The sequence below is a fragment of the Hydractinia symbiolongicarpus genome, chromosome 9 (assembly GCF_029227915.1).
Source record: "Hydractinia symbiolongicarpus strain clone_291-10 chromosome 9, HSymV2.1, whole genome shotgun sequence".
NCBI classification, from domain to species: Eukaryota; Metazoa; Cnidaria; class Hydrozoa; order Anthoathecata; family Hydractiniidae; genus Hydractinia; species Hydractinia symbiolongicarpus.
The window spans coordinates 2953532-2978389 of record NC_079883.1 but is presented as its reverse complement, the minus strand read 5'-3'; the positions used below and the strand labels follow the sequence as shown (position 1 = coordinate 2978389).

At 34.6% G+C, this 24858-nt stretch overlaps 2 protein-coding genes across 4 annotated transcripts in view; one reads left to right on the top strand and one right to left on the bottom strand.

Annotated features, from left to right (window-relative positions):
* LOC130658046 (spatacsin-like) overlaps positions 1–2737 on the top strand; it is a 28659-nt gene extending 25922 nt beyond the window's left edge. The window contains exons 42-46 of the mRNA XM_057461069.1: positions 153–321; positions 551–627; positions 1341–1490; positions 1596–1753; positions 1995–2737. Of these exons, the coding sequence (XP_057317052.1) occupies positions 153–321; positions 551–627; positions 1341–1490; positions 1596–1753; positions 1995–2163 (723 nt within the window). The 3' untranslated portion in view covers positions 2164–2737. The remainder of the gene's footprint in view (positions 1–152; positions 322–550; positions 628–1340; positions 1491–1595; positions 1754–1994) is intronic.
* A 1700-nt stretch (positions 2738–4437) lies between these two features.
* LOC130656425 (endoribonuclease Dicer-like) lies at positions 4438–21875 on the bottom strand. 3 transcript variants are annotated; one of them, XM_057459271.1, is made up of 14 exons: positions 21741–21875; positions 17657–17908; positions 16905–17489; positions 15803–16039; positions 15118–15348; positions 13997–14406; positions 13428–13609; positions 13208–13352; positions 11085–11282; positions 10008–10184; positions 7729–9648; positions 6082–6244; positions 5879–5951; positions 4438–4887 (listed from the first exon to the last, which is right to left on the bottom strand). In XM_057459271.1, exons 1-14 carry the CDS (start codon positions 21775–21777, stop codon positions 4755–4757), a joined length of 4743 nt encoding a protein of 1580 aa, XP_057315254.1. In that variant the 5' UTR covers positions 21778–21875; the 3' UTR covers positions 4438–4754. The 3 variants fall into 3 exon arrangements, with proteins under 3 accessions (XP_057315254.1, XP_057315255.1, XP_057315256.1); XM_057459272.1 differs by lacking the exon at positions 21741–21875 and adding an exon at positions 18449–18833; XM_057459273.1 differs by lacking the exons at positions 4438–4887; positions 5879–5951 and having other exon boundaries at positions 6088–6244; positions 7724–9648.
* Between the last annotated feature and the right edge of the window lie 2983 nt (positions 21876–24858).

Below are 24858 nucleotides of genomic sequence, written 5' to 3'. Positions count from 1 at the left end.
ATGTGTATGTTGTCCTATGCTTTGACATGCTTTTCTCCAACAAAATAGTTGTTGAGTTTACAAGAGCGATGCAAGTTATTTAAAAGGGGTAAGGAAATCTCTCTTCATCAAGTCCCTTTCCCGTTACAATTCTGACTCGGTTATATTTTCAGGAAAATCAATTGAAGATAGCATTGTTGGACTTCATGAAGCGCTACCATCCTGAGGATATTGAAAACTTCAACATGATTTCACTCGGATTTGGTGTGTATCGAGAATTTGCACAACATCTGGAGACCACTGGAAATGCAGAAATAAAAACTTTAAAAGATCAGTTAAAAGGTAAAATTTAGGGAGGATATTTTTTAACATGGTTTATTTTACATCCAATTAGTTATAGCAAACCTTCTCCAGTTGATTACAGTTTTGGATCTCACATAAACGATCCTGTCTGGATTATTAATTTGATTGATTTTGGCTGTATGTCCATATAAATTGTCGAAGTATTTGTACCTTAGTGGTTTTGTCTTTTGGTTGTGTTTTTTTGTACAAGAGGAATTCCGTTTTTTAGGTTCTGGTAAAGATCTCATTCCAGCTTTGAAAGCTATCGGTAGAACATTTTCATATGCAGCGGATAATTATGTAAAGGTTTGACGACATTTAAATTTATCTATAGTATAGCATTTTTCATCTGTCTATTGCAGTAAGTTTTTTTTGTAAGCAAAATCAATTTCTAGTTTAACTTTCTTGTTCCTTGATTTTGTCAACAAATTTTCAGCTGACAGGAGAAATGCTAGCTTTGCTAAGAATGAAATTAGGACGGAGCCTTAACCAATTCGTACGAAGGGGGAAAGAGACGCCTTTTAGTTTTTTTGTAATAGGTCCCGTTTTGGGGTTAAAAAATGCAGCTTTAGGTTTTTCAAAAAAAATTTTTGGTATAGCGTCACTTCTGTCAAAAGAAAAGTCGGACAATAAAATGTTTTTATTTAAATATCTTTTTTAACAATTCCAGACATATTTTAGCCGTTTTATACTTCTATCCATGACGGTCGCAACCGTCTGTTTTATCCCAAGGCTTTTGTTCCACTGTTTTGTTTTGTTTTCGTCATCTTGAACTGAATAACGTCACCCAGATTTTTATTCCCTTTTTGCTCCTAACAAACATGCAAATTTTTGGGGGGTAATAGGATGTCTTCTTTGTTACTTTCGGAGAAGGTGAGGGACTTTTTTAACATCGCGTACCTCCGACCATATAGCCCCCACCCAAAAAAAAAGATTGGCCTGAACAGGGTTAAACAATAATTTTAGTCCCAAATACAGAATAGACTTGATTAGTTAAAGTTTTGTTGCTATTTTTTCAGGATGAATGTTTACGTCAAGCACAACGATGTCATCGCATTGCTAGACTCACCGAACTTCAAATCCAACTTTTGCCACTTGAATGTGTGGTGTTAGGATTAACACCGTCTGAAGTACAAATGTTTTTAAATCAACACCAAAGTTTTATTGAGGTATTGCCTGATAATTATTTCCGTGTAAAATATGTTCTTTAAGCCTTTGCATTGAATGTGTTTGTTATTTTAAATTGCTATTTGCAACTTTAAATTTCTTTGCAGGCGTTTATTGTTGCTGATTCGTACGAAATGCGAGATGTGTCTATATGGGTGGAGCCGTTGTATCAAATGGTGGTAGTGAAAGGACAGTTTGTTTATTTGCAGCAGTTCCTGGCCTTTCTTCCCTTGTCATCATCTTTGATTGGCGATATTGCTGTCAGGTAAAAGTGAAGGATTTTATTCTTTTTTTTTTAGTTTGTATGATCTGAACCAAACATATTTCTTTATTGTTACAATGCAATGAAGAAGAATTTTTAAATTTTTTTCGCATGTCTTCGTTCAACTTCGTTCAACATTAATTATCTATCCTTTTAATGTGATTAGTCATCTTTTAGACGATTATTAACAGTTATTGTTGTCTTTCTTTCACATTTCATACTTGTTTCTGACTATTTTCTTTAGATTTCGAAATGACAAAAGTTCTTCTTCAAGCAACATGAAAAAGTTGTTAAATCGAATCACTGATATAAAGACAAAATTAAAAATTGCAAGAGAATTAAATTTTACTGAAATAGAAAATAAATTATTGCAGGGCAGCACAGGCGCTTACCTGAGAGATCACATGTTTTGATTGTGTTGTATTGATTTATTTATTTATTTTACATTCGTTTTTCCTCTGATTATTTTCCATAGGCAGCTGTTTTTTATAAATTAGATAAAATTTTCACTTTGTCGATGTCTGAGAACACAGATGGGTAGTTTTAATTCTACGTCTGAAAACAGAATAATTAAGTTGATATAACGAGCCAAGTAGGTTGGGACAACAAGAAAAATAAAGGAAAGGGGGGTTTATAAAACTGCGAAGGACTGGAAAACGAAAGTGTGTTGATCCAATTTGGTTCGGATTAAAGGAGAGTTATTTTCGTCTAAAAAAATAGGTTTTGATAAAATTTTGTATTGTTGTAATTAATGAAGAATATATTTGAATTTATTTTGTAATATAAACACAAATAGTATTTGCGAAATTATTTTTGCTTTGAGTGAAATAACGCATCAGCAAACCTAGGAAACCTACTGATCTGTATATCATTTATAAGAGTTGTCTTTCATTTTAAGTTTACTTCAAAGCTACACACAGTTATAACAAAGCTGTATTATGTTTAAAATACTTTCTTTTGGATCGGCCACAGAATAATTTAATAACTTCATGTTAACAGCTGAGCAAAAAAACCGATGCGGGAAATATGTACGACGGAAAAAAATTAAGCTGGCAGATGGATTCTTTTACGGGCTAATAACCAGTTTAATGTAATAATACGCTAGGTCTGCATGTCCGTCTTTAAAAAGACAAAGCGGAAGTGTTTATCTGTAAAAGGCAAAGTCGATGTGCTTTCCTTTGAAATAGCTAAAAACGCATCTGTCAGTATTTATGTTAAAATTAGTGAAGCCATTGCATTGAGAATATAGCTTTCATGCCAAATAACTTGGAAACGGGTGGAAATAACTGACAGTCAACTTCTACAGGGTCACCGGAGACCAACATCGTGCATATGCACCAAAGCTGGGCCAACCAAATCGTTTTATCATCGACAGATCTTTTAACTTTTCGGCATAATCTCATTATTCGATGAATTATTTTGCTCAGCGTTCTGAAGTCTACATGGAATTAACTGCTACACAAATTTCTAATAAGATTTTCTTGTGACTGGCGGGTCTTTGCTGACGTTATCAAAATCTTTAAACTCATCAAAACCACATGATCTTATACATTATTTTTTTAAAAAAAACTTCTTTGCATAAAGACGGTTAATTGCTGTCGTCATCCAATATTTATTGCTGTAAATGTTATTCCTCCTTAAGTCATTTATTTAATTGGCCGCCTTTGATAATACACTTGGTTTGTGCCTTGTAGTAGGGGTAATGTGGATATCGTTAAATATTGTTTAAACTAACTATCAAATTTAAATATCAACAGGTAACAGTATTTTTAACTCAACAACGTGATTGACGTGTATTATACAGACCAGAAGGTAAATTTCCATATTGGTCTGTAAAATACCTAATGTACAAAAAAATTCAATCTGAATGTAGTTGCAAGTAATCTGAAACTTTTAGTAATTAACAGACCAAAATTCTAAAATCCAGAAAATCGCTAACATGATTTTAAACATCAAAATTTTGCTTTTAAGAAAAAATAGGAGACATTTCTTCCTGCAAAAATCTGGCACGAACAAATACTTCAGTTTATTTTTAAATATGGGAAGAATCGTTGTTATTGTTAGGAAGGTATTATCGTTTTGCATTAATGCGATAAGTATTATAAAAAAGTCATTTATGATCATTACTGATACAAATAAAACAGAAAACCTCGCGAATTTATAGAGATTAATCACATTCAAGTTGATCCTGAATACCAGGTTAGTAATATGTTGTCCACCAGGTATGAGCGACTTGTGATTCCTTCGAGCTCGCAAATCTTATAATCTTAAAATGGCGTATTTTTATGATAGTGGTATGATTGTGAAAGCTAAAAGCCATACTTGAAATAGTCAGGGTTAAATCTGTATGTTTTTAACAGTTTGTTACCATAAAACTGGAATGTTACGTTGCGAAACAATTTTAACGAAGATGATGGCGGAGGCAGGCCATCAGAAATTAGCCTAAATCTAGCATTACGACATTTTAGACGCATGTCTTGCTAGTTCTAGGTAAAGTTATGAGACAAAAATAAATATATTGTTATCTGTCTACGCGAAGAAAACGAATTGCACGATTAAAATTGAAAGAATTATTTTACGAATTAAAATAATTACACAAACATCTAAAAATTAAAACTTACTAAAAATAAAACCTAAAATTGACCATACCAGAAAGTTGATCATAAACTTTTTCGCTTAAATAAAAAACTAAGAACGAAGTTGTGTAGATGTTATGTGACACTGTTCATAACTGAACGTTTATCGTCTGGCATGTCAAAAAGGGTTTATTTATACATATAAATACAATTAATATTAAAATTTCATTTGTATATACAATTCTGATATATTTTGTCAATATTCCTGGCCTCACTAACCCACATATCGCTAATTTGTATGTCGGGATTATTTGTAGCAGAATAAATTTTTTGGGAGGTCACGAAAATTAGTTCTTGCGAAAAGTATTTCATAATTTTTGTAAAATATTAAAATAACTCTAATTTAAGAGCCAGATGTTTCCAACATTTTATTTCTTCCATCTGTCCAAAGCTCTTCTTGCTGCAGTTGATTTGGCAATTTTTTTATTCTTTCCAATTCCACTTTCTCGTTGACCGTCATGTTCGACCTGACACGTCACACCGTCATCAGTTGTTGTGTACCTAAATATTAATACACAGTAACGAGGTTTTACAATAGGTAAACAAGTAGCCGACAAGATTAGGAAGTACACGAAATTTTAGAGTAATAAACAAACCGATTTCTAACGGGTACTACAATTCCCTGATGTAATATTGAAAGAGGGTCAAGTTTGTCAAACAGTTTCGTTTGTTTAAATTTAAAGAGACGAGTCAACATAAAGAATAGCGAGTCGACTAAATGGCGTGTTGGTATAAAAAGTGGCGATACGACGCAAAAAGTGTCAAGCCGACTAAAGAAGTGGTTTGTTGGTATAATGAAAAGTGGAGACGCGTCGCAAAGTGTCTAGCCGGGTCAAGAAGTGAAAGTCGAGAATAAAAGTGGCAAAACGACGAACATTTTATCTTTCTCTAATAATTAGTGTTTGAAATTAAGAAATGAGAAATTCTATTGAATCCATCCGTCAACAAAACGTATTTGTCCCCACACAGAATAATAAATGTCTTTAGCTTTTCATCTACATGTTTTTTGAAATTTAGAAAATAGACCTTAAACATTTAAACATCCGTAGGGTTAATCAATTTTTAACTGTCACTCTCCAAAGTATCGATTGTCCATCCGACAGAAAAACCTATTTCTAAATATTCTCTCAAGTATGAACTGATTTTGGGCTAAAACGATATTCTTGATCGCTGACGTCATAAAAAAATTATTTGTTTATACGTCGGCCTCCATTATCTAGTGGATATTTGCAAGAGCTAATTAACCATTCTTGGTTGGCCCGGTAAACATCTGCGGAAAATAGTTTTTTGCTTAGTTTGTCGTTCCGAGGGCAAATTATGTTGAAAGTCTATCAGAACTACATATCACTTAGGGCATGTCACAAAAAATTGGCGTCATTTATGTAAACGAGGTTGTCATTAAAAGCGAAGCAAGTACGATCTTAGTATGACCACGCCTTAAATATCGCCCTTTTTTAAATTAATTACCTTTTTATAATAAGGTAAAACTAACCTGAATTCCACACCGGTGTACTTCTCCATTAACTCACGTGCAGGGTTAAGAGGAATATTTTCTAGATATCGATCTAAAAGTAACAAATGTTTAACAACTTAAATTGTAAGAAGATATTAATTCTTACTCAACACGTCTATAGTCTGCACACATGAAAATAATATCAAGTTTGGTTAAGCAAAGAAATCATGACCACTACGTACCAACAACAGGCTGTAAAATCGGATAATATACTTCCCAAACAGTCTCCAAGCTCAAATTACAATCCAAAAAGATGGCTCCAGCAACTGATTCAAATAAATCACCTAACACCTTTGGAGCGTGATAACCCACCTCTGAACCGGATGGTACGATCACAAAGGGGTTCTAAATATACAAACAAAGAAATAAAAAAATAATACAAAATAATAAACAGAAATCGTTTAGACATCTTCGTGTTACACTCAAAGTATACAAAGAAAGTTCAAGGTTAATTAGAAGGTACTATAGCTCCAAATTTTCAAATGCATGGAATTAATTCGCGCAAATCAACATGTGTTTAAGGCCGCTCTCAACTTGTTGAAAAAGTTCAGCCTTTTCATGAATTGATGAAGACTTTTTTAGAGATGGGCGGCTTCGGATAAACTAATCTTTGCATTCTACGACTTTATTTAATGCATGTCTTTGACCCATACACTGGGATTTTTTAGCATTATTTACCAGGATTTAGTGAAGGTGAGGCATAAACCTAATTACAAAATACGTTATACAAACTCACTTTTTAATTTTCTTTTTTTACTTATACCATTTCTTACCAAACTTATTGGATAAGCTGATCAAAATTGGTTGAAGAAATAAGATACTAATTCCATGTTATGTCGTTAATCTTTGTACAACAATCAAATATTATATTTAAAAGGGTATATCAAAGCAAAAACTGATATACTCAAATTATTGGATCCTATACAACGTCATCCCGATATTCAAATATTTATATTCAAGTCTGATCTGTTTATTTATGTCTAGCCCCCAACCCTGGGAACGTTTTGGTAACTACATGGAAATTCGCACACAATATAAACACGTGATCACCAATATACCGTCATGCAACACTCTTACTTCCCGAAAGTTCGTTACCAACTAAGTACTATTTTTACCGCATAGTAAAACCTCGCTTCGCAACTTCGCCGCAGCGGCAAAACCATCGCGCAGCGCATTGTTGCGCTAAATAATTTTTTTGTTAGTTATTTCATTGTTGCGCTGAAGATTAAATATTTTTTTATAGTTATTTACAGCGCTTCGCGAGTTCAGCGCAGCAGCGAAACTATTGCGCAGCGTAAAGTTGTGCTAAAAACTAAATACATTTTTGGTACTTATTTACAGCGCTTCGCGACTTCGTTAGGGTTAGGTTAGGCTTAGGGTTAGGTTTAGGTTGCGAAACAATTCGCAGCGCATTACCTTTCGCCGCTGCGACGAAGTTGTGAAGGCCATTATCAAAGGTATATGTTATCCAAGAACTATAAAACATATGAATGCACAAGCGCGAAAAGTTTTGTATAGGCGCGCTGCGGCGAAACATTTATGCAAATCGCCGCCTTACTCCGTCATTTTTTTGTTAGAAGGCGTAATAAGGTAGTATCAAGCGCTTTGTGCCCCACCCTCTTTCTCCTCCCGGTGCTTATAGGTTTTAAGTCAAAGCATTTTAAAGTAAGTAATTTCAACTGCTTATTTCAAGTAGACGACGGACAAATGTCCCCTTTAAACATTCGTAATATTTAAAGGCTATGTTGACAACCTCGTGTTCTGACTTAACTTAGCACTATTCAGATAAATAATTTTCAACTTAATTTAACAACGTTAATATACCTTACTTTAAAATAAGCTTCCAGGTTTCCATCTTCGTTATCCACATCATTATCAATAATCAATTTGACAAATTCGTCGTACGCCGAAAATAACGCCGGCTCCCACTGCAGTAAGAACTTGTAGAAATCATGTTTAACAGCCAGCAAGGCGAACGTGTTGTTATTCACAAGCGCAGATCTAATGCTGGTTAATTCTCCTGGTGATAATTCTGGTCGTTTGATGTAAACATGAAGCGTGACTAGAAAATCCAAGATGGAGTCGCCGAGAAATTCGTATTGTTGATAGCAACCTGTGATGTCATTCGCTATGTAAGAAAGATGCGTCATGGCTTGAACAAGGTAAGATTTATCTGTGAAGCTATAACCCAATATATCTTCGAATCTTAAAAACTTTCCTTGATTATAGAGCTGAGAGATATCGTGTTCTGTTGCACCAGGTCTCATTATAGCTGACGCAGCAAGTGGATAATCAGCATAGCAGCTTTGTGTTCCATTTTGTACTTTACATTGATCTGTGTTGGTTATTGCTCTGTACAAAACATTAAGGCCTAAGTATTTCTGCATGAACTTTAATGCTAGATTCACACCACCTGTTTTCAAATACAAACCAATCATAGCCTCAACGCAATCGGCCAGAGATTTATCTTGTACTTCATGATATGGCAAAGACCTTTCATAAAGAGAACAATCAAGATCATCACCCTCAGCCTCCATTATATCGTCTGACACCATTGCATCGACTGCTCGCACGTGTCCTGGAGGTAGCCATACAGTCCTCGGATTTTGGTTTTTGCTTTCTGTGTTCATGCAACCAAACTGAGAATTACAAATGAAGCTTGGCAATCCCACATCTTTTGCTATCCTAGACAGGTTCTTATTGCTGATGCAGTTTTTTCTTTTTGATGATAACTTCCCTTCGTGATATTGTGGATTTTTAAAAAACAAATAAATCGTGATAGCCTGCTTTAAAAACGAGTCTCCCAGCATTTCTAATCGCTCCAAATCAAAATTCATCTTTGCCTGTCGCGTTGATAAACACTCAAGCACACTCACGGCAGACGGAGATGTTTTAACATCACAACGAAGCCTGAGAATATAATTAAGCACGTCGGTTTCGCGAGGAAGAGCAGATATTTCTGGAAACCGAAAATCTTTTTCTTCAGTAGATATGTTTATTTTTTCAGCGATTTCTTCCTTTAACTGCAATGCCAATAAAAAGTATTCCATGTAATACAAGGAGAAAGGTAGCACATTCAATTGTAAATGAAGGTCAGCTGGCAATTCACTTGCTTTAACACACAGCTCTGGAACAAGTAGCTCTTTATGAGATGTCTTCTGTTTCTTGCTATCTGTGTTGTTTTTCTCCTTTGCGAAGGTAATCTTTGTTCCACATGATACAACATCCAAGAGGTAGTCATTCGGATTAATAACAAGCTGGTATTTCTCAAGGTAATACTGTTCATATGTCTTCGTGCTTCCTTCCATAACTTCGCGTGGTTTGACGTCAGAATTACCAAGTACATAATATTGACGTCTACCTTGCGGTTCGGGTAGGTAAGTTTTCCGTATGACGGCATTTTTAAAGCTGATATCGGAAACAGCTTTTTCATTACTTTTCATTCCATCACCAAGAATCAAATGCATTTCACTGGTGTCAACAAATTCATCGTTATTTGAGTAAGGACGTCTATCACTATGGATACAGGAGCTCACCCATGGCCGCAACACAGTAAGTAATCCTTTCGTTACAGTTTTATCGTGGATGTTGAAAAGTGGATTGCCAGTAACATATTCTGCAGAGCACTTTGATACAATCTTTTTATGGAAGCGTTTGACTAAAACTTGATCACACGATGTAGTGTTGTCCAATTTGAACAACTCAACATTCAACGTGCCAGCTTTTGTGAATAATTCAAAAGCAGGTATCTATGTGGAAAAGCATGATTTGGAATTTTAGTTTAAAACCGAAATAAAAACAAAGGTTCCATAAATACTGTTGTAAGGGTAGAGATGTAAGGAATCAGTTTTGCCTAGGAAAAAAACATTCCTTTCAGCTAAGAAGTTTATGAAGCTGTTAAATCGTCTCTTTAGAAGATAAAGAACAAAACAACCACTCATTATATACGTTTCCTTTTTTGCACATTACGAAGCCATGTTTTTCTGCATTGTTACAATTTTTTTCAAGTTCTCGTATTGTTAAGTCTTATAACCGCGCGTTACGCTCCTCAATCCTACATTTTTTGTTGTTATAAAATAACTGAAACCACAGTATTTGTAATACATACCTTGGGAACACCCTTTGGTAAAAATATGCCAAAACAGCGGTTGTCCTCATTATACCACAAAGGCCATAGAGGTACAGCATTCGGCTTGGTTGACGGTTCAGACAGTCTTATTGTAATCGCATATAGGTCAGAATCATGGATGTTAAAAGCGGACGAATCAGTTAGGGAGTTGGGCACCTAAAATGGAAAAATTAAATCGAAAAGTAAGTTAGGTAGTTGGGCATCTAAAATTGAAGAGTTTGCTAGGTAGCTGGGCACTTAAAATTGATGAGTCAGTTACGTAAAATAGATGAGTCAGTTCAGTAGTTGGGCACCTAAAACTGATGAGTCAGTTAGGTACCTGGGCACCTAAAATTGATGAGTCAGTTAGGTGAAATAGATGAGTCGGTTAATTAGTTGGGCACGTAAACCTACAAGTTTAAAAAAAGAAAATTGCATGATCATAAAAAATTCGACAGTTTTGGGAGATAGAGAGCTTCTTTCTCTACCATAGACTGCTAAAAAAATACACGTATTATATACAGCAATGAAATTTTTAAAATATTTTAGCAAATGATTTTGTGTCTTGTAATTATTTAATACTAACAATTAGTAACTGATAGATATTTTCAACCGGCTTATAAGGGAATTCCGCAGCGTTGATTGATCAAAAAGCCTTAACGATGGGTTTTATACAGCACGGTATAACTTTTAACCTCATGGCAACCATAATGGTAGCTATAAATGTAAACATGTTGTGTCGTATTAGGTTACCTCTCATTAAACAGCGTATGGCCTTATCTGGGTAAAGATACAGTGGAGACTTACAAGTTACAAAGATAAACGGATAAAAAGTAAATATTTTGATATCGCAAGTACCGAGAAATAATATTTTTTATATTTGGAGCCCACATTCTACACAAAACCTCTTTAATCGTTCCCAAAATACAAATTTCTTAACTATCTTTAATATTTTGACAACGCACTTTTTAGGGTATAACAGGGTGTAAACAAAAAAACCCTGCTCAAACTGCTTAGCATTAACTCCAAGCTTCACCAGATATAACAAAAGTTGTTTTTACGTGTGTGACCACATACCTTACGATTATAAACTGCTCTGCTTTTTCTCGTTCCTTCTTTTACATCGCTTTCATCTTCCTCGCTTTCATCACTGTCTACATTGTGTTTAACAGGCAAAAGGTTCTCGTCATCCAGCTCCCCAGCTTCATGCAGTTTCTTACACACACAGAGAGCCACATATTTCTTGGCGAGATCTTTCGAGGGCATCCAATTACTCTGAAACATAATAATAATAAAAAAAATAATAATAATATTCTTTATGTGGGTTTCGACAAATACTATGGACTCTGACAAACAGAATAACTACATCCTAGCTCGGAACTTCTAGATCCTAGATATGTTAATAATACAGACTAATATGAGGTGGTTGATTTTTTAAAATAACCTAAATATAGTTGACAGTTCGTGTACGGTACTGTAGATACAGTGCCATCAGTTTTGAAAGGGCTACAAAACGATCCAATAAGCTCAATCCTCGCAATTTCCGAAGAAAGGCGTGTAGTAAACCGACCACCCAAAAGTTCAAGCTGCAAAAAATTATACACACTTTAGAACCACAGAGACGTCTAGACAACCTGTTTATGAATAATTAACTTTTTATAATGAATTTGAAACTTTTTTTTTTATTTTCTAACAAAAGAAAAATTTTCCTTCAGTATTCTGTTTGGCGGTAAAATAAGCTACGGTTTGTAAAAGATATTAAATATCAGTAAATTGAAAGTTTATTTTGACGAGCGAACAGAGACAACACGAGGAGCTGTATTTGTTAAAAAGTGATGTTACTACATTTAAGAAAGTAATTAATACATCTAAAAAGATTTTAAAATCATTGTTGTTGCATAGACCGGCTTTTAAGTACAATAAAATTATATGTTTCTATGCAAAATTTAGAAGGATAGCTAACCAGCTAGCTAGTTTAAAAGGTTTAAAGTTATCAAATAAATCATCGATATCCAATATATGTGGGGAACTTTTTTGTCATTTTTAGTTGTATTTGGATGCCCAATATTATATTTAAGATGATTTAAAGGGGCTACGAACCGGTTAAAATGCTCATATTCCGCATATCCCGCGCACATATTAAAAATCCGGCAAACGCGTTTTGCGCAATGAACAGACCAGCGCACTTTGCTCGCTGGTTCAATATTTTTTTTTGAAAAGTATATTACAAAGAAATATTTCAGCAAGACTCATTATGGATGAAACATGACCAAGGCTGGAGAAAATAAAAATTCTAGATATATCTATATGGCCGAGTGTGTAAATTACATACATGCCAGAAACGCCACCATCAGCTCGACTTTCGTTTTAAGTTACTAAAGTCGAAAACCAACAGCCATTCCGTAGCCCTTTAAGTTGTTGACTTGTCCTTAGTGTTCATAAACGTTTTGGTTTTCGACTTTTGTGTAGGTCACTAAAGCCGAAAACCAACCTCCTTTTCGTAGCCCCTTTAAGATACCATGCTACAATCTCAGCATTGTAAAAACAGAGGAAAAACAATTTTTTTTAATTTAAAGAAAAAATCCAACAAGGGCTGTTGCAATGCTTGTTAGATCTATTTAAATGAAAGAACGGATGACGTTTAAGAAGAATAGGGTTGATTTTTAGGATTTTTGTTGTTAAAACTCTAAGAAGATGTTGGGTCTTAAGCTTGTTTTCTATCCAGCGTTAAATCGCGTTAATTTTTTTTGCGGTAATTTCTGACCTCATAGTTAATTAAATTGAGTATTTAGCACGAGGACGTTTCCATTGCAAGTAAAATTAACGCCGAAAATAGTTCATTTCGTTGACAAAATATATTTCTATTAATATTGTGGAGAACATTTTATTATGAATTTTCATGAAGTGAATTATACGATAAGGGGCAAAGTAACTATGGAAACGGTCGAGTATTAAGGTCTATGATTTTTTTGGAAAACGAGGGTAATATGGGGAATTTCACTATTAACTGGAAAAATTAATAGATAATTCTTCACAGATAACATTTTTTAGTCCGTCGTTTGAAAAAATGTAGAAATTGTAGAAATGCCTCCAGCACGCATAATATGCTCAATGCTTTTATGCATAATTGTGTTCATTAAAATATTTATTCATCAAAGTTTGGTAGAAACCAAGCTTCAAGGACTTGAGAGTATTCTTACTTCATAACTTCTTTCTTGTAGAGGACAGTTCAACGGCATTGAACATTTAGCTTGAAATTCCCGATCATCAGAAAGTCCGCGTTGATAGAAATCAAAAATTGGATTTGTATTTGTATACTGGTCGCATGGCAATTTGGAGCAATACCTGAAAGAAAATTGCAAAATTAGGATTTTATGAGAAACTACATAAAAAAAAATATTTTGGTGGAAACTGATTTACCTGTAAAGGAGTGGTACAGCCGTATCACGTGTTATCCTTGCGGCGTTCATTCCACCAGGTCCAAAATATGTTGGAATGAGTAATTCTTCTTCATCATAATTTGCTTCCTCAATCTCCTTCTCAGTTGGTAAATCACGATTTTGACAGTTTTCAAATAAAACCTTTTCGATCGTCTGCATAACCTATTAAAAATATTTTTTTGCTCTCTCTTTTTTAAAGTTCTTGTAAACTGAAAGACGTCCGAAAGATGAAATACACTGAAGTATAAGGATATAACAAAACAATCCTTTTTTAACTTTAAAATAGGCAATTTCTTGCACACACTAATAATTTTGTTACTACCGTTTCATTGCCAAAATATTTTTCTTGTATTTTCACTAAAAAAACGTGAAATTTTTTTATACTTGATTATATTTTGACTAACAACAGGATTAAATAGTAAAGAAATTTTAATGTCACCATCATCATTAATTTTCTTGCATGAAATGTTTTTCAACATAGACCTTCTCTCTCCCAACAAAAAAACACTATCAGACGCATAATTAGACGGAGTAGCTGTAAAGTATTACCTTCAGCTGACGTTTCATCTCCTGTGCTTCTCCTGATTTTGCCAGCACAATAAATTTCGAATTTTGAGCACGAGCCCGACCCTTGGATTGAACATACTCACGATAATTGTTGATACCATCAAAACGAACCACCAAATTACATTTTCGCACATCCAAACCCTCTTCAACAACACTTGTAGCCACCAAAATGTTAAACTCTTCCTTCTTGAATTGTTCTAGGATTTTATTTTGTTCTTTTGATTTCATGTAACTGTCTGCTAGCTGAATATTTGAGTCTAACCCATGCCCCAGAACGTAATCACTCCAAATACCTTCAAAAGTTTCGAAATCTGCTTGTACTTGAAAGTTTATCAGCTTGCTTAATATAACAGCAGTGCATCGACGTTGGACGAAAATGATGGCATGCATTTCTGAAATCACAACATACAACTACAGATGTTTGACTTAAGGATGTTTTTTTTTCACAAAAATATAAAAACAAGTAGTGCCAATACATTATACCAAACTTCCATTTTCTCGCCTTTTAAAGTATTTCTTGCAAAGTACTCCATGTAGATATTTATGAAACATGAGAAAAAAACATTAGGCTAAGAAGACAGTTTCAACTGATTGGTAAAATCATAAAAAATGAAATAAAAAAGTAAAAAACTCAAAAATTCATGGTCTATTACTAAAAAACACTTTATAGTTATAGAATAAATTTCAGGCTCTATAAATTCATAAGTTGTGAAACATTCAGGCTGGAATCTTAAAAATGTTTTTTTGTTTTATAAAGAAGGTTTTGGCACAAAAATACGCGGAAAAGAAAAACCTTTATTTATTTTAGGAATTACAAAAAAACTCTTGATTCTCCTGAACTTACCCACACCATCTTATCATAAATGGTAACGTTTTTTTTTAAATATGAACCTACATAGGATTATAATTTAATTGTAGAAACCTCTGAGGGAAGGCCAACCTTGCAAAAGATGATGGTACAAATCAACGATTCACTAAATTTTATGAAAGCAAAAAAAATTCTCTTTTTCATAAAATTTAAAGCCTGCAAAAAAAAAAAATTGTTTATGTTATGCAAACATGGATCATTCACGAAATTTTGTGGATTTGTGAAAATGATTTACCTGTGTCATATGTATCTCTAAAGTAGTTTCTTTCCTTCCACAGAATATCACGTAAAAATACATGGACTTTTCGTGTGACGAATGGCTCCATTGGGATGACATGATCAGGTGTGCTGAATGGTGACCTTTTCACACACTCTTCATATTTCGATATAATGCTATTCAATGCTTCAGAGCAGGAATTTAATGTGGCTTGCTGTGCAAGACGAAACCTTTTCTTTTTGTGCTTCTCTGAAAGAAAAGAATGCAATGTCTTTACAAAGAATTATTTATGGATAACTTAAAGTTCATCAATAAAATAAATCTAAAAATCCTTAAAAAAACTTTTTTAAACTACATTTATTAGATTTATCTGAAAGCCTAATATATATTAGAGGTATTGCACAGTGCTGAGAAAAAATGTTGGGAATACTTGTTAATGTTTAATATTGTGTAATATCCTATATATCTCTTTAACAATACTTTTTAAGCTTTTTATTTTCTTGGTCATATATCATGTAATTTAAGTCACGATAAATTTCCTTACTTTAAATAATATAATTAAATGCAAATCTCCTTTGATGTGTTATAAATCTCTCTAAAGTTTATTAAATTTTAGTGCTAAAAGCTTACCTCTCATGATAAAAAAGTTGATCTAAATTGACTTAAATGAAGGTAATAAGAAGTTTTTAACAGAAACACTTACCTATTTGCCCCAGTAATATTTTTGCAGCTTCATAGGCACACATTGGGCCAAGGTCTTGTAATATATCTTTGCAGTATTTTACGGCATCTGCTGCTATTGTAAAGGCATCAGAAGAACGCATCATAAAAGAACCAGTTAGGAGATTTTGGTAAGTTAAATCTAAAATTTGCTGGTTTGGAGGTGTTCTATTTCTCTGATCTGAAGGTACCATCCTTTTCTTCAACTTTTTTTCTCTATCTAAAAAAATGAGGACAAAAATTAAGGTTTTAAAATTTTTGTGATTCATAAGGTTTAAAGTGCAGAAAACAGTATACACTGCAACAAAGTCTCCTATTTAAGAGTTGGAAAAAAGAATTTTTGTCTAAATAACCACTCCAGATTACAAACACGAAATTAGGTATCAATGACATATTTGGAATTCCATGATTGATACTGCAAATGATGAAAATTCTTAGTGACCAATTAAAATGGCAAACCTTTTTACTATGGTAAAAGGAAGGAGTATTGTAAACCACCTGATTTTGATGAGAGAATAACAGTTTCTAATTTGAAATTGAATTTGACTTACTACACAAGTCAGAAGGTTAAAGATAACATTTCTGTCCAAGAATACGCAACATCCTTCTTAAAGCATCACTTTAACAGAATTAACATTTATGTTAACTTTTTATGGGTCATTAAAGAAAAAATGACAAAAAGACCTCAAAAAAGGGGAAATTGAAACACCCCAGCAAATATACAGTCCAGAAAGGTTTTTCTAAAGTTTTGACAGAGCTTGTTTAAAACCTAAATTTTCAGAACTTGATATGCCAGTAGTTTGCTTATCCCAAGCCTCTTTTGCTGATAGCTCTATAACCTTGCATCTACGTGTCAATTACATCATCTTTTTTCAGCTTGTGATCCCTTGGATAAATAATGTAAAACATAACAAAGCTTGAAAAACTTTGATAAGGTAAAACTAAAATTTTATAACGTAGCAACAAAACAAGAATTTGGATTTGAGGAGTAGTGGCAACCCAGTTAAAATTAAAGTTTAATTTTATTACATATTTTAAATGACTTTTGTAATTAAATTTTTCTTAAAGAGTCAGTGTCTACCTACCAAATTCAAGATAAGCATTGTCCAGGCTTTCCGATACTTTAAGAATCATGGCTTCAACGTAATCATAATCGTTAATACTAAACCCTTCTTCAAACGACTTTATCATCTCAACAGGTTTTGTTGCATATTTAGCAGTTGCTTCAGGGTCTGCACATGTGATACAAACTGATCTCATACGTCCCTCCAAGGCTTTCATTTTTCCATGAAGAAATTTTTCTATTGTCTTTTCATCATTAGCTTTTTTGTACTTTTCGTTTATGATAGATGCAGTCAATCCCATAATATGAGGATGATGAGCTGGTTGACATGATTTGAATAATTCCAAGATTTTATTATAAGGATGGCCCTTAGATGCATTATGGCATTCATCAAGTATCAACAAATTAATGTTATGCAAGCTAATAAAAGCATGTGTTATTATATTGAGAAGAATTTGAGCAGTCAGCACCAAAACATCATTCTCGTTGAACTCTTTTTGCCACCTAGTTTTATTCCAGAAATCAACACCCATATCACCAGAATAGAAACCAACTTTGAGAGACGTATGGTCAGCAATAGCTCTTTGTTGTTGATAGACGAGTGGTACTATAAATATCACACAAATTAAGAACAATTAGAATGCATAGTAAAAACTGCATAGAGGTAGACAAACAGCAATCCAGTGCTCTGCTATATTTAACAAAACCAGAAAAATAATAATATCTGTTAGCAGCAAAGTTGCAACACAAAAAGTATTATGATGACAATCACACCTGTATTGACAAGGAAAAAGGTTCTTTTTCCTCCTTCTTGGATTGAACCTCCTATTTCACCTTGCTTTTCCTTGATCAACATAACACTGATGAAAGTCTTTCCAGTTCCTGTTCCTAAACATACAACAGTGTTCTCTGATTTAGCCCGCTGAAGTATTTCAACCTGATATGGTCTGGCAGCATGACCTTTTTCTGTGGATGACATTCTGTAAAGTTGATTAAGTAACCGCCTGCTCCTTATGACTTGATTTTCTAAAATATTAAAAGTATATAATCTCAATTAGTAAAAAAAAATCAAATTTTCAATATAGTAAGTATAAATATGAAATGCATGTGCTTGCTTTAATCAAATAAATACCTTTTGAGCTGACTTTTTTAAAATGTGACTTTTCACAATAAATAACATTTCCTTAATTCATGCATCAATAAAATAGAATTAGCTATTGAAAATGTATCTCAAAAAATGTGTTACAATCTTCTTACCAGCTATTGCAAAAAAAAACTTCTCTACGTTACTTTATTTCCATAACTTTTATTCTACTAATGGTAATTAAAATTTGGCAAGAACATGCAAAAATAGTTTTTATATTTTGCATGGGCTTGTTTAAAATCTTCTATACACAGTCTTGGTCATGAATGGCGTGTGATCACGACATTTCATATGTTTTGCATCGGCACTGCGTCGAAAATATTTTTTGTTTTTCAGCTGACAAAAAATTTCGCCATTAACCTTGTATTGATCTCCTTACAACGATGAAAAATGAACATGAAGTACAAGTCCTATTGACCTACCTTCCCGATGGTGTACTTCTTAAGTTAATAGTTCCGTCCCAAGTACCTCTCTATGTTTCAAGATAAACTGATTAGGAAGTAATTGCACACGTGCTATTTACAAACTGAAGGTCAGGGCATCATTAAGTTGAATATCGCAGAAGTGGCAGGTGACATGCTTCGAAAATGCTTTTCACAGGCACAGTCCAATGCAAAACTGTACAGGAGACTCAAAGTCTTCGCAGAACATCTCTTCTCACAAAACCGTGAAATAAAGAGGAACGAAAAAAAGATTTGTAAAAAATTCCAAAAACTTAATAACTCTTTTATACTCTAGCATACAAAAATAAGCTTTTTTAAAAATTTACTTTTCTTACAGGGTCATAGCAGACACCAGAATTTTGGGAGGCCAGGAAAGGAAAGAGAAGGAGGGGTAGAGGGAGGAGACTTGGTTGGATTCCATAATGACAGGGGCGGATCCAAACCCCGTCAATTGGGTCAAAGGACGGGGTTTAAAAATAACAAGTATAGTTTATCTAATTTTCAAATATTTAGTACTAACCAGTAATATTTGGGGCGTGTAATAATGTATTCATTTGAGCGCTCATCAATATAAAAATTAATAATATTGCCGCCGCTGTTGCTGCCGTGATGGCGGATAGAAAAATATGGACCCGGCCCTGCAGGTTTTTGCCGGAGCAATGAGGTTATTCTTAACTCTTATTGGTCTAGAGTGCCGGGTTTGCAGGAGAAGAACACCGGCAGGATTTGATTGGTCATTACAGAAGTTTTCTTAAGTTGTGATTGGCTAAAAATCAATACCCTGCAAAAGCCAAAAAGCTCACGCTAGTCTTCATTTTCATATCTTCCTCAACATCATTGCTCAACATGGCGTTTAGTTCAGTGAGAGAAGATGTTTTGAAATTATTTCAAGACGAAGATTTGCAGAAATTGATTGAAATATTTAATATTTATTCTGAGAAATGGATAAATTCAAATAAAAATGTGTTTTTAAACACAGAACAGCTTTATGCTGGTGTGAATGAAGATGCTTTGAATTATCTTCCTGCATCAGTTTCTTCCAAGAATTGTGTTGCATTGAGGTAAGATTTTATTTTCTGTAATTTCCATTTCTGATTTTTGCTGACCATTTGTTACCATAGTAATTAAGTGTACATCACTATGTCATCACCATGAACTACTTATGGCTAGCTAGCTAGCTACATGTATTCGTGGTTTTTGTTTTGATTATTACTCTTGGAGAGCTAGCAACCGTATCTATGGTAGATAGATAGATAGATAGATAGATGTGCATATTTTACATGGCTAGCCTCACAAATATCGAGGGATATACCCTGTCTATTATTTCCAGGAGGGGCCATGGCGTAGATGGAGAGTCGAGTATTTAATGCTCATTTTGAGCTACGCAGACCCAATTAGAGCCTGCGCTCTACTAGACAACTCCCGGCAACATCCAACGGCCCACACAGTGTGCCATCTTCCCAATTTAACATTCACTGGCCCATGTTGAATCGCCGTCAAGAGGAATCGAACCCCTATCTCCCGCACATAGTAGGAGAGCTATAACCACTAATCTACGGCGCCACATAACCACTAATCTACGGCGCCACATAACCACTAATCTACGGCGCCACAAGCTATCTGGGATGTGTGTGTGTGGAATTATTATTGGTTTTGATTCTTCTCAAAATGTTAAAACTTAGTGTCTTTGCTCTGAGTAGTGAATTCTCTTTAATTTCTCTAAGAAATATTTATTTATTTTTCACTGTTTAGGTCCGAATCATCTGGAAATTGCTTGTTTAGCTCCATATCCTTATGTCTGGTAGGTGATAATAGTTTGACGCAACAGTTAAGGCTACTTGCTTGCATTGAACTTTTTGTCAATTCTGAGTATTATAGTTCTCACCCCAATTTATTTGTTGACAAATATCCATCTTTAAGTCCATCAAATATTTTAGCAATGTCAGTATCTCATGCTGCTGTTGCAGGGACTATGGGGTTACTCAGTTGTCATTTTATCCTGCATTCATTTTTATTCATATCAAACCATTTCATTGCAATATTCATTATCATTTAATTGAAAACTGTCAAGAAATAGTAGAACATAGTTGCAGTTGTCAAGTTATCCTGTATTTTTTAAATATAAATATGCCAATGACAGCTAAATTTTTCTCTATTTTTTCCTCATCATTGTATCTTGTTATCTTAATTCTTTACTTCTTTTTTATTTGGCTGTCCATGTCTGGATGACATTTTTTGTTATCCTAGGCATGCTGATGAGCTCTGATATTGAGCGAAACGGCCTATTAACATCTATAAATTATATGAGATAATCTTGTTTCTTTAGTTCATAGGCTTCATATATAACAATAGAAACTCAGCAAGAAAGAGAAGCAACCAAACAACATTGTTGAAAAGATGACACGGTAACGATTTTCGTTTTATGCTGTATGAATGACAAATAGCCTTTTTATTTTCAAAATAATTTACAATTTAGATGCGGGAATGTTGTTTTCAGACAATCTAGGATCCTCCAATGTTTAAAAATTTTCTGGGCCCTCAGGCCCAACCATGGTGGGCCTTCGCGTGTCACTAATATAAGTACATTTTACGACGGGGTACATCAGAAATCCTAGATCCGCCCCTGAATGATGTTATTTGTTTAATTTTAAGCAGCAAGCTCTTTGGCTTTAGCATTTGTATGGCATGAAAAAAGATGTTAGGATTTGGTGAAGAGAGGTCTTTTCCTTTAGATTACAAAAAAAAACATTGTTGGGGTTATAACCTATTATCTAGTGTATATCGATGACCACTGATTTATTTGAATTTATTTAAAGTCAGTTTGGGATAAGGTAGGTAGCTACAGATATGAAAACACTTTCCTTAAGTGAATCTCAGAAAAAAGAGGAGCAGTTTCTGAATTCGGAAATCAGATTTTATGTAGGTTTTTTTTTTTTTTTTGTAAAAAAAAATTGTTTCCAACCTTAGAAACCGTTATTCTGTTTAACTGGGTGGGGGATGGGGTAAAAGATCTTTAAGTGGTAAGAGAACTCCTAAAGCACATTCCAGATTCATATGATATTTTCAAGTTTATTGCGTAAAAGATTATGGAAAACTGAAATTAGTTTCCGTATAAAGAAACTATTCCCTAGTTTTACACAAACAAAGTTTCTTAATATGTAAACTGTTTCTCAAAAAGATAACTGCTTCAATATCTGTGCCAGCTAGCTAGTTCCCGAAAAAAAGAATCCACTGCAGTGTCTTTCACAGCAACAACAAGTAAAGACATTACCTAAAGTTTCCTTGAAGAGCAATAAGCCAGCATTCATTGGGCGGAATGTTTTTGCAAAAAAATTCCATCGCTTAATAATTTTTTGTTTGCATCTTCAGTGGTGTTGTATTGTTGAGTTCTAGGAAATTATAAACGAAAGTACCGATATTGAGTACTATTAACATGGTATAATGATTCAATAACGGTAAAACAAATATAATTACACCGTAAGTCAGCGAAGCATGAAAACGGGGATCAGGAGGTCAGCGTGACCAAGAAAAAACCCTCGGTCCTGGGGTTCTTTTTGCCATCTCTTGCATCGTCTTTGGACATCAAAAGTGAAAAATACTCTGAAACGAGTTTGCAAACGCAGGCCATCGATCGAAAATTAACGAAGACTTCGTCCCTACGGCATCTTGTATCTTTTTTGACAACGACAGCAATACGCAAGCAGGGCGCTCTGGGAACGAGGGGTTGAAGAAGAATAAATTCTCTCTTGCAAACAAAGTTGTTGTGTATCCATTTTAAAGTAGGGTTACAAATAATAGAAGCAAAAGGTTTCTTATAAGTAAGAAACAGGAAGATCAAACGTCTTTGAGATATGAGGCGACAGAAGGGTAAAAAACAATTCGTGTTACTTCGAATTTGTCGCAAATGTTTTGCCTCCAACTCGGATTTTTGGTCGCAAATATTTGAAGTCCCCCTCGGGAACTGTAATTCGACAACCTTCTCTAGAGATGGTCACCCGAATATGTTTTTCGCCTTGCTTTGGGGAACGAGGGCTGAAAATATTTGCGACCATGGATTCCTCTTTTAGAGCGGCAAATATTTGCGACCAGGGCAGGTATAACTACGGAGTTTCATACCGCCCAGGTCTGGGCGCTAGCGAAGCGCTTTGTAGGGACAAATTTTTGGCTTGTTTTCATTTGTCTCGATGGCCTAAATATTTTTCATGGTCAGTATTTTTTTAGATATTTCGTACAATCAAGGCTACGAGTTTGTATTTAATGGTCGCCCCCTGTCCGGGGACCGGCACTGTGATTCCAGCCCACCCTCTCTAGAGATGGCCATTGTAAAATGTTGAGGCGACGAACTTGCTACTTTAGTCGAAAAAAATTAATATTTTAAAACGTCAAAAAGGCAAAAGCCCCTGGAGCGACAAGGTTGGATTGCAAGCCGAAGGCTCTACCACTACACCATCTCTGCCTTGATACTTAATTGATGGATTTACATCATACCTTCCTCTGAAATTTAATTTTTGGCAAAGTTAAAAAAAAAATTATTTTTTAAAATTTAAAATTTAAAAATTTCTGGGAACTTTTATTTAACGCCCAAGCAGAATGTTTTACAAACTGAGAAAATCTGGTATCCAAAAAAGGCAATGGGAAAGGACACTATTTTTAACCACTATGCATCTGTATATCTGGTTGTAAAGAAGCGGTCGTTGCGCATTGTTGGGTGGCTGTTACCCATCCCCAGAGCTTTTATATTGATCTGGATCTAAATCAGGTAGCTTTCTTTGCTTCAAAATGGTCACAGCTTTTCAATGTTTATCTGTACTATTTATCATTTTGAGACCATTTTAATTGCGTTGGCCACAACATGTGTAACGCCGTTTTGGTTTGCACCTGGTGCCACCTTCCCTCATATCGGTGTAACTTTTAGAGAGATGCGCCAACCCAATGACAGGAATAACACATAATTTGACGATCTTTTGTTCGAAATGAAAGCGGAAATGGTTTTAATGGCGTTGTTGGTCATTCTAGGCAACTCCGTCTTCAGTGGCTCATTACTTCTCGTAATCATGACAGGATCAGTCACATCGATTTAATTTGTTCATACTTTGTTTGCATAAGTTTATGCTTGAGCTAATCCCCAACTATAGAAGAAGAAGTTTTTTATCTTCTATTCTCAATGGATAAGATCTCCCCTAATCCATTGTGATCCTGTTCTCCCAGTCGACTGTCTGATACAGAATTATCCAACTTCGTGCAGCTGACTGCCTCTTCCAAAGTATGCGGCTTTTTCAGCCTTAGATTACTACACAGTTGCGAAGACTCTGAGTAAAGAGATCAACTTTAATGCAGTTCAAGTTTATCTATGTATAACTTGAGAGTGCCGCCCCATTTATGGCCATTTAGCTCCAAAATAAGGTTCAATATTTATTATTGTTCTCCCAAGGCTTGTTTGTCTTTACCCTTGTCTTAAGAGCCCGTTATAAAAGATAGGTCTTTTAAGAACAGTGTTAAAAATAAATAAATCCTTATCTTATTTATTATAGTTCATATTTGTCTAACCACTCAAAAATGTTTTCGTCAGGGCTACCTGAGAACATGGCTGTAAGCCATGATTAGGCTTATTTGTAATACTGTGGATACGTCATCATCATAATCAATCCCTTTATATCATGGAAAAAAATATTGGGACAAAGGCAGGTCTTTGTCATTTTTCAAATATGGACAAAAGCGTCAAGCAGTCAATGCTCTAAAAATGTCGCTTATTTTGCACACACACAGGTCAGGCAGACAACGTTTAAAAAATGCTACCTGCATTCTCCAGCATGCCGGCCCACCAATGGCTACGCTGACAATTAGCATTAAGAGTTTAGACTTAAGGTCCTAAGTCCTGAGTACACTCTGGACATGGACAAGTTTAAAATGTGTGAAAATAATATAGAAAAAGCCCCCGCAACTACTTGGAGGCGAACTTCGAAACTAGTTCTGTCTCAACACAACAAATTATTCGGATCTATGTTGGGATATTATTTTATCTACTGCTTTTTGTATTTACCATGAATCTCATAGAACCGAAAGCATGTCTTTTTTCTTCGGTATTATGATTACTATTAGTTTCTCGTACTGTTACTGAGTTTTTCCATTTCGCAGAGCACGCGACATTTGCTAGACATAATTGTAGATGACGCAGATACATAGTATGTGGGCAGGTTAATAAAAGGATGTAGATGCCGCTTCTATGGGATACCCCCTTCCCGTCATCAGCAAACCGCTGCGTTAGAGCGCATCGAGGAAATTTATTGTACTATTATTGTATAGCATTACCCTTTGTCCATGATAGAATCCTAGTAACAAATTAAGAGAAATTGAAGACAAGTTTGATATACCAACTTTATCTTATAATT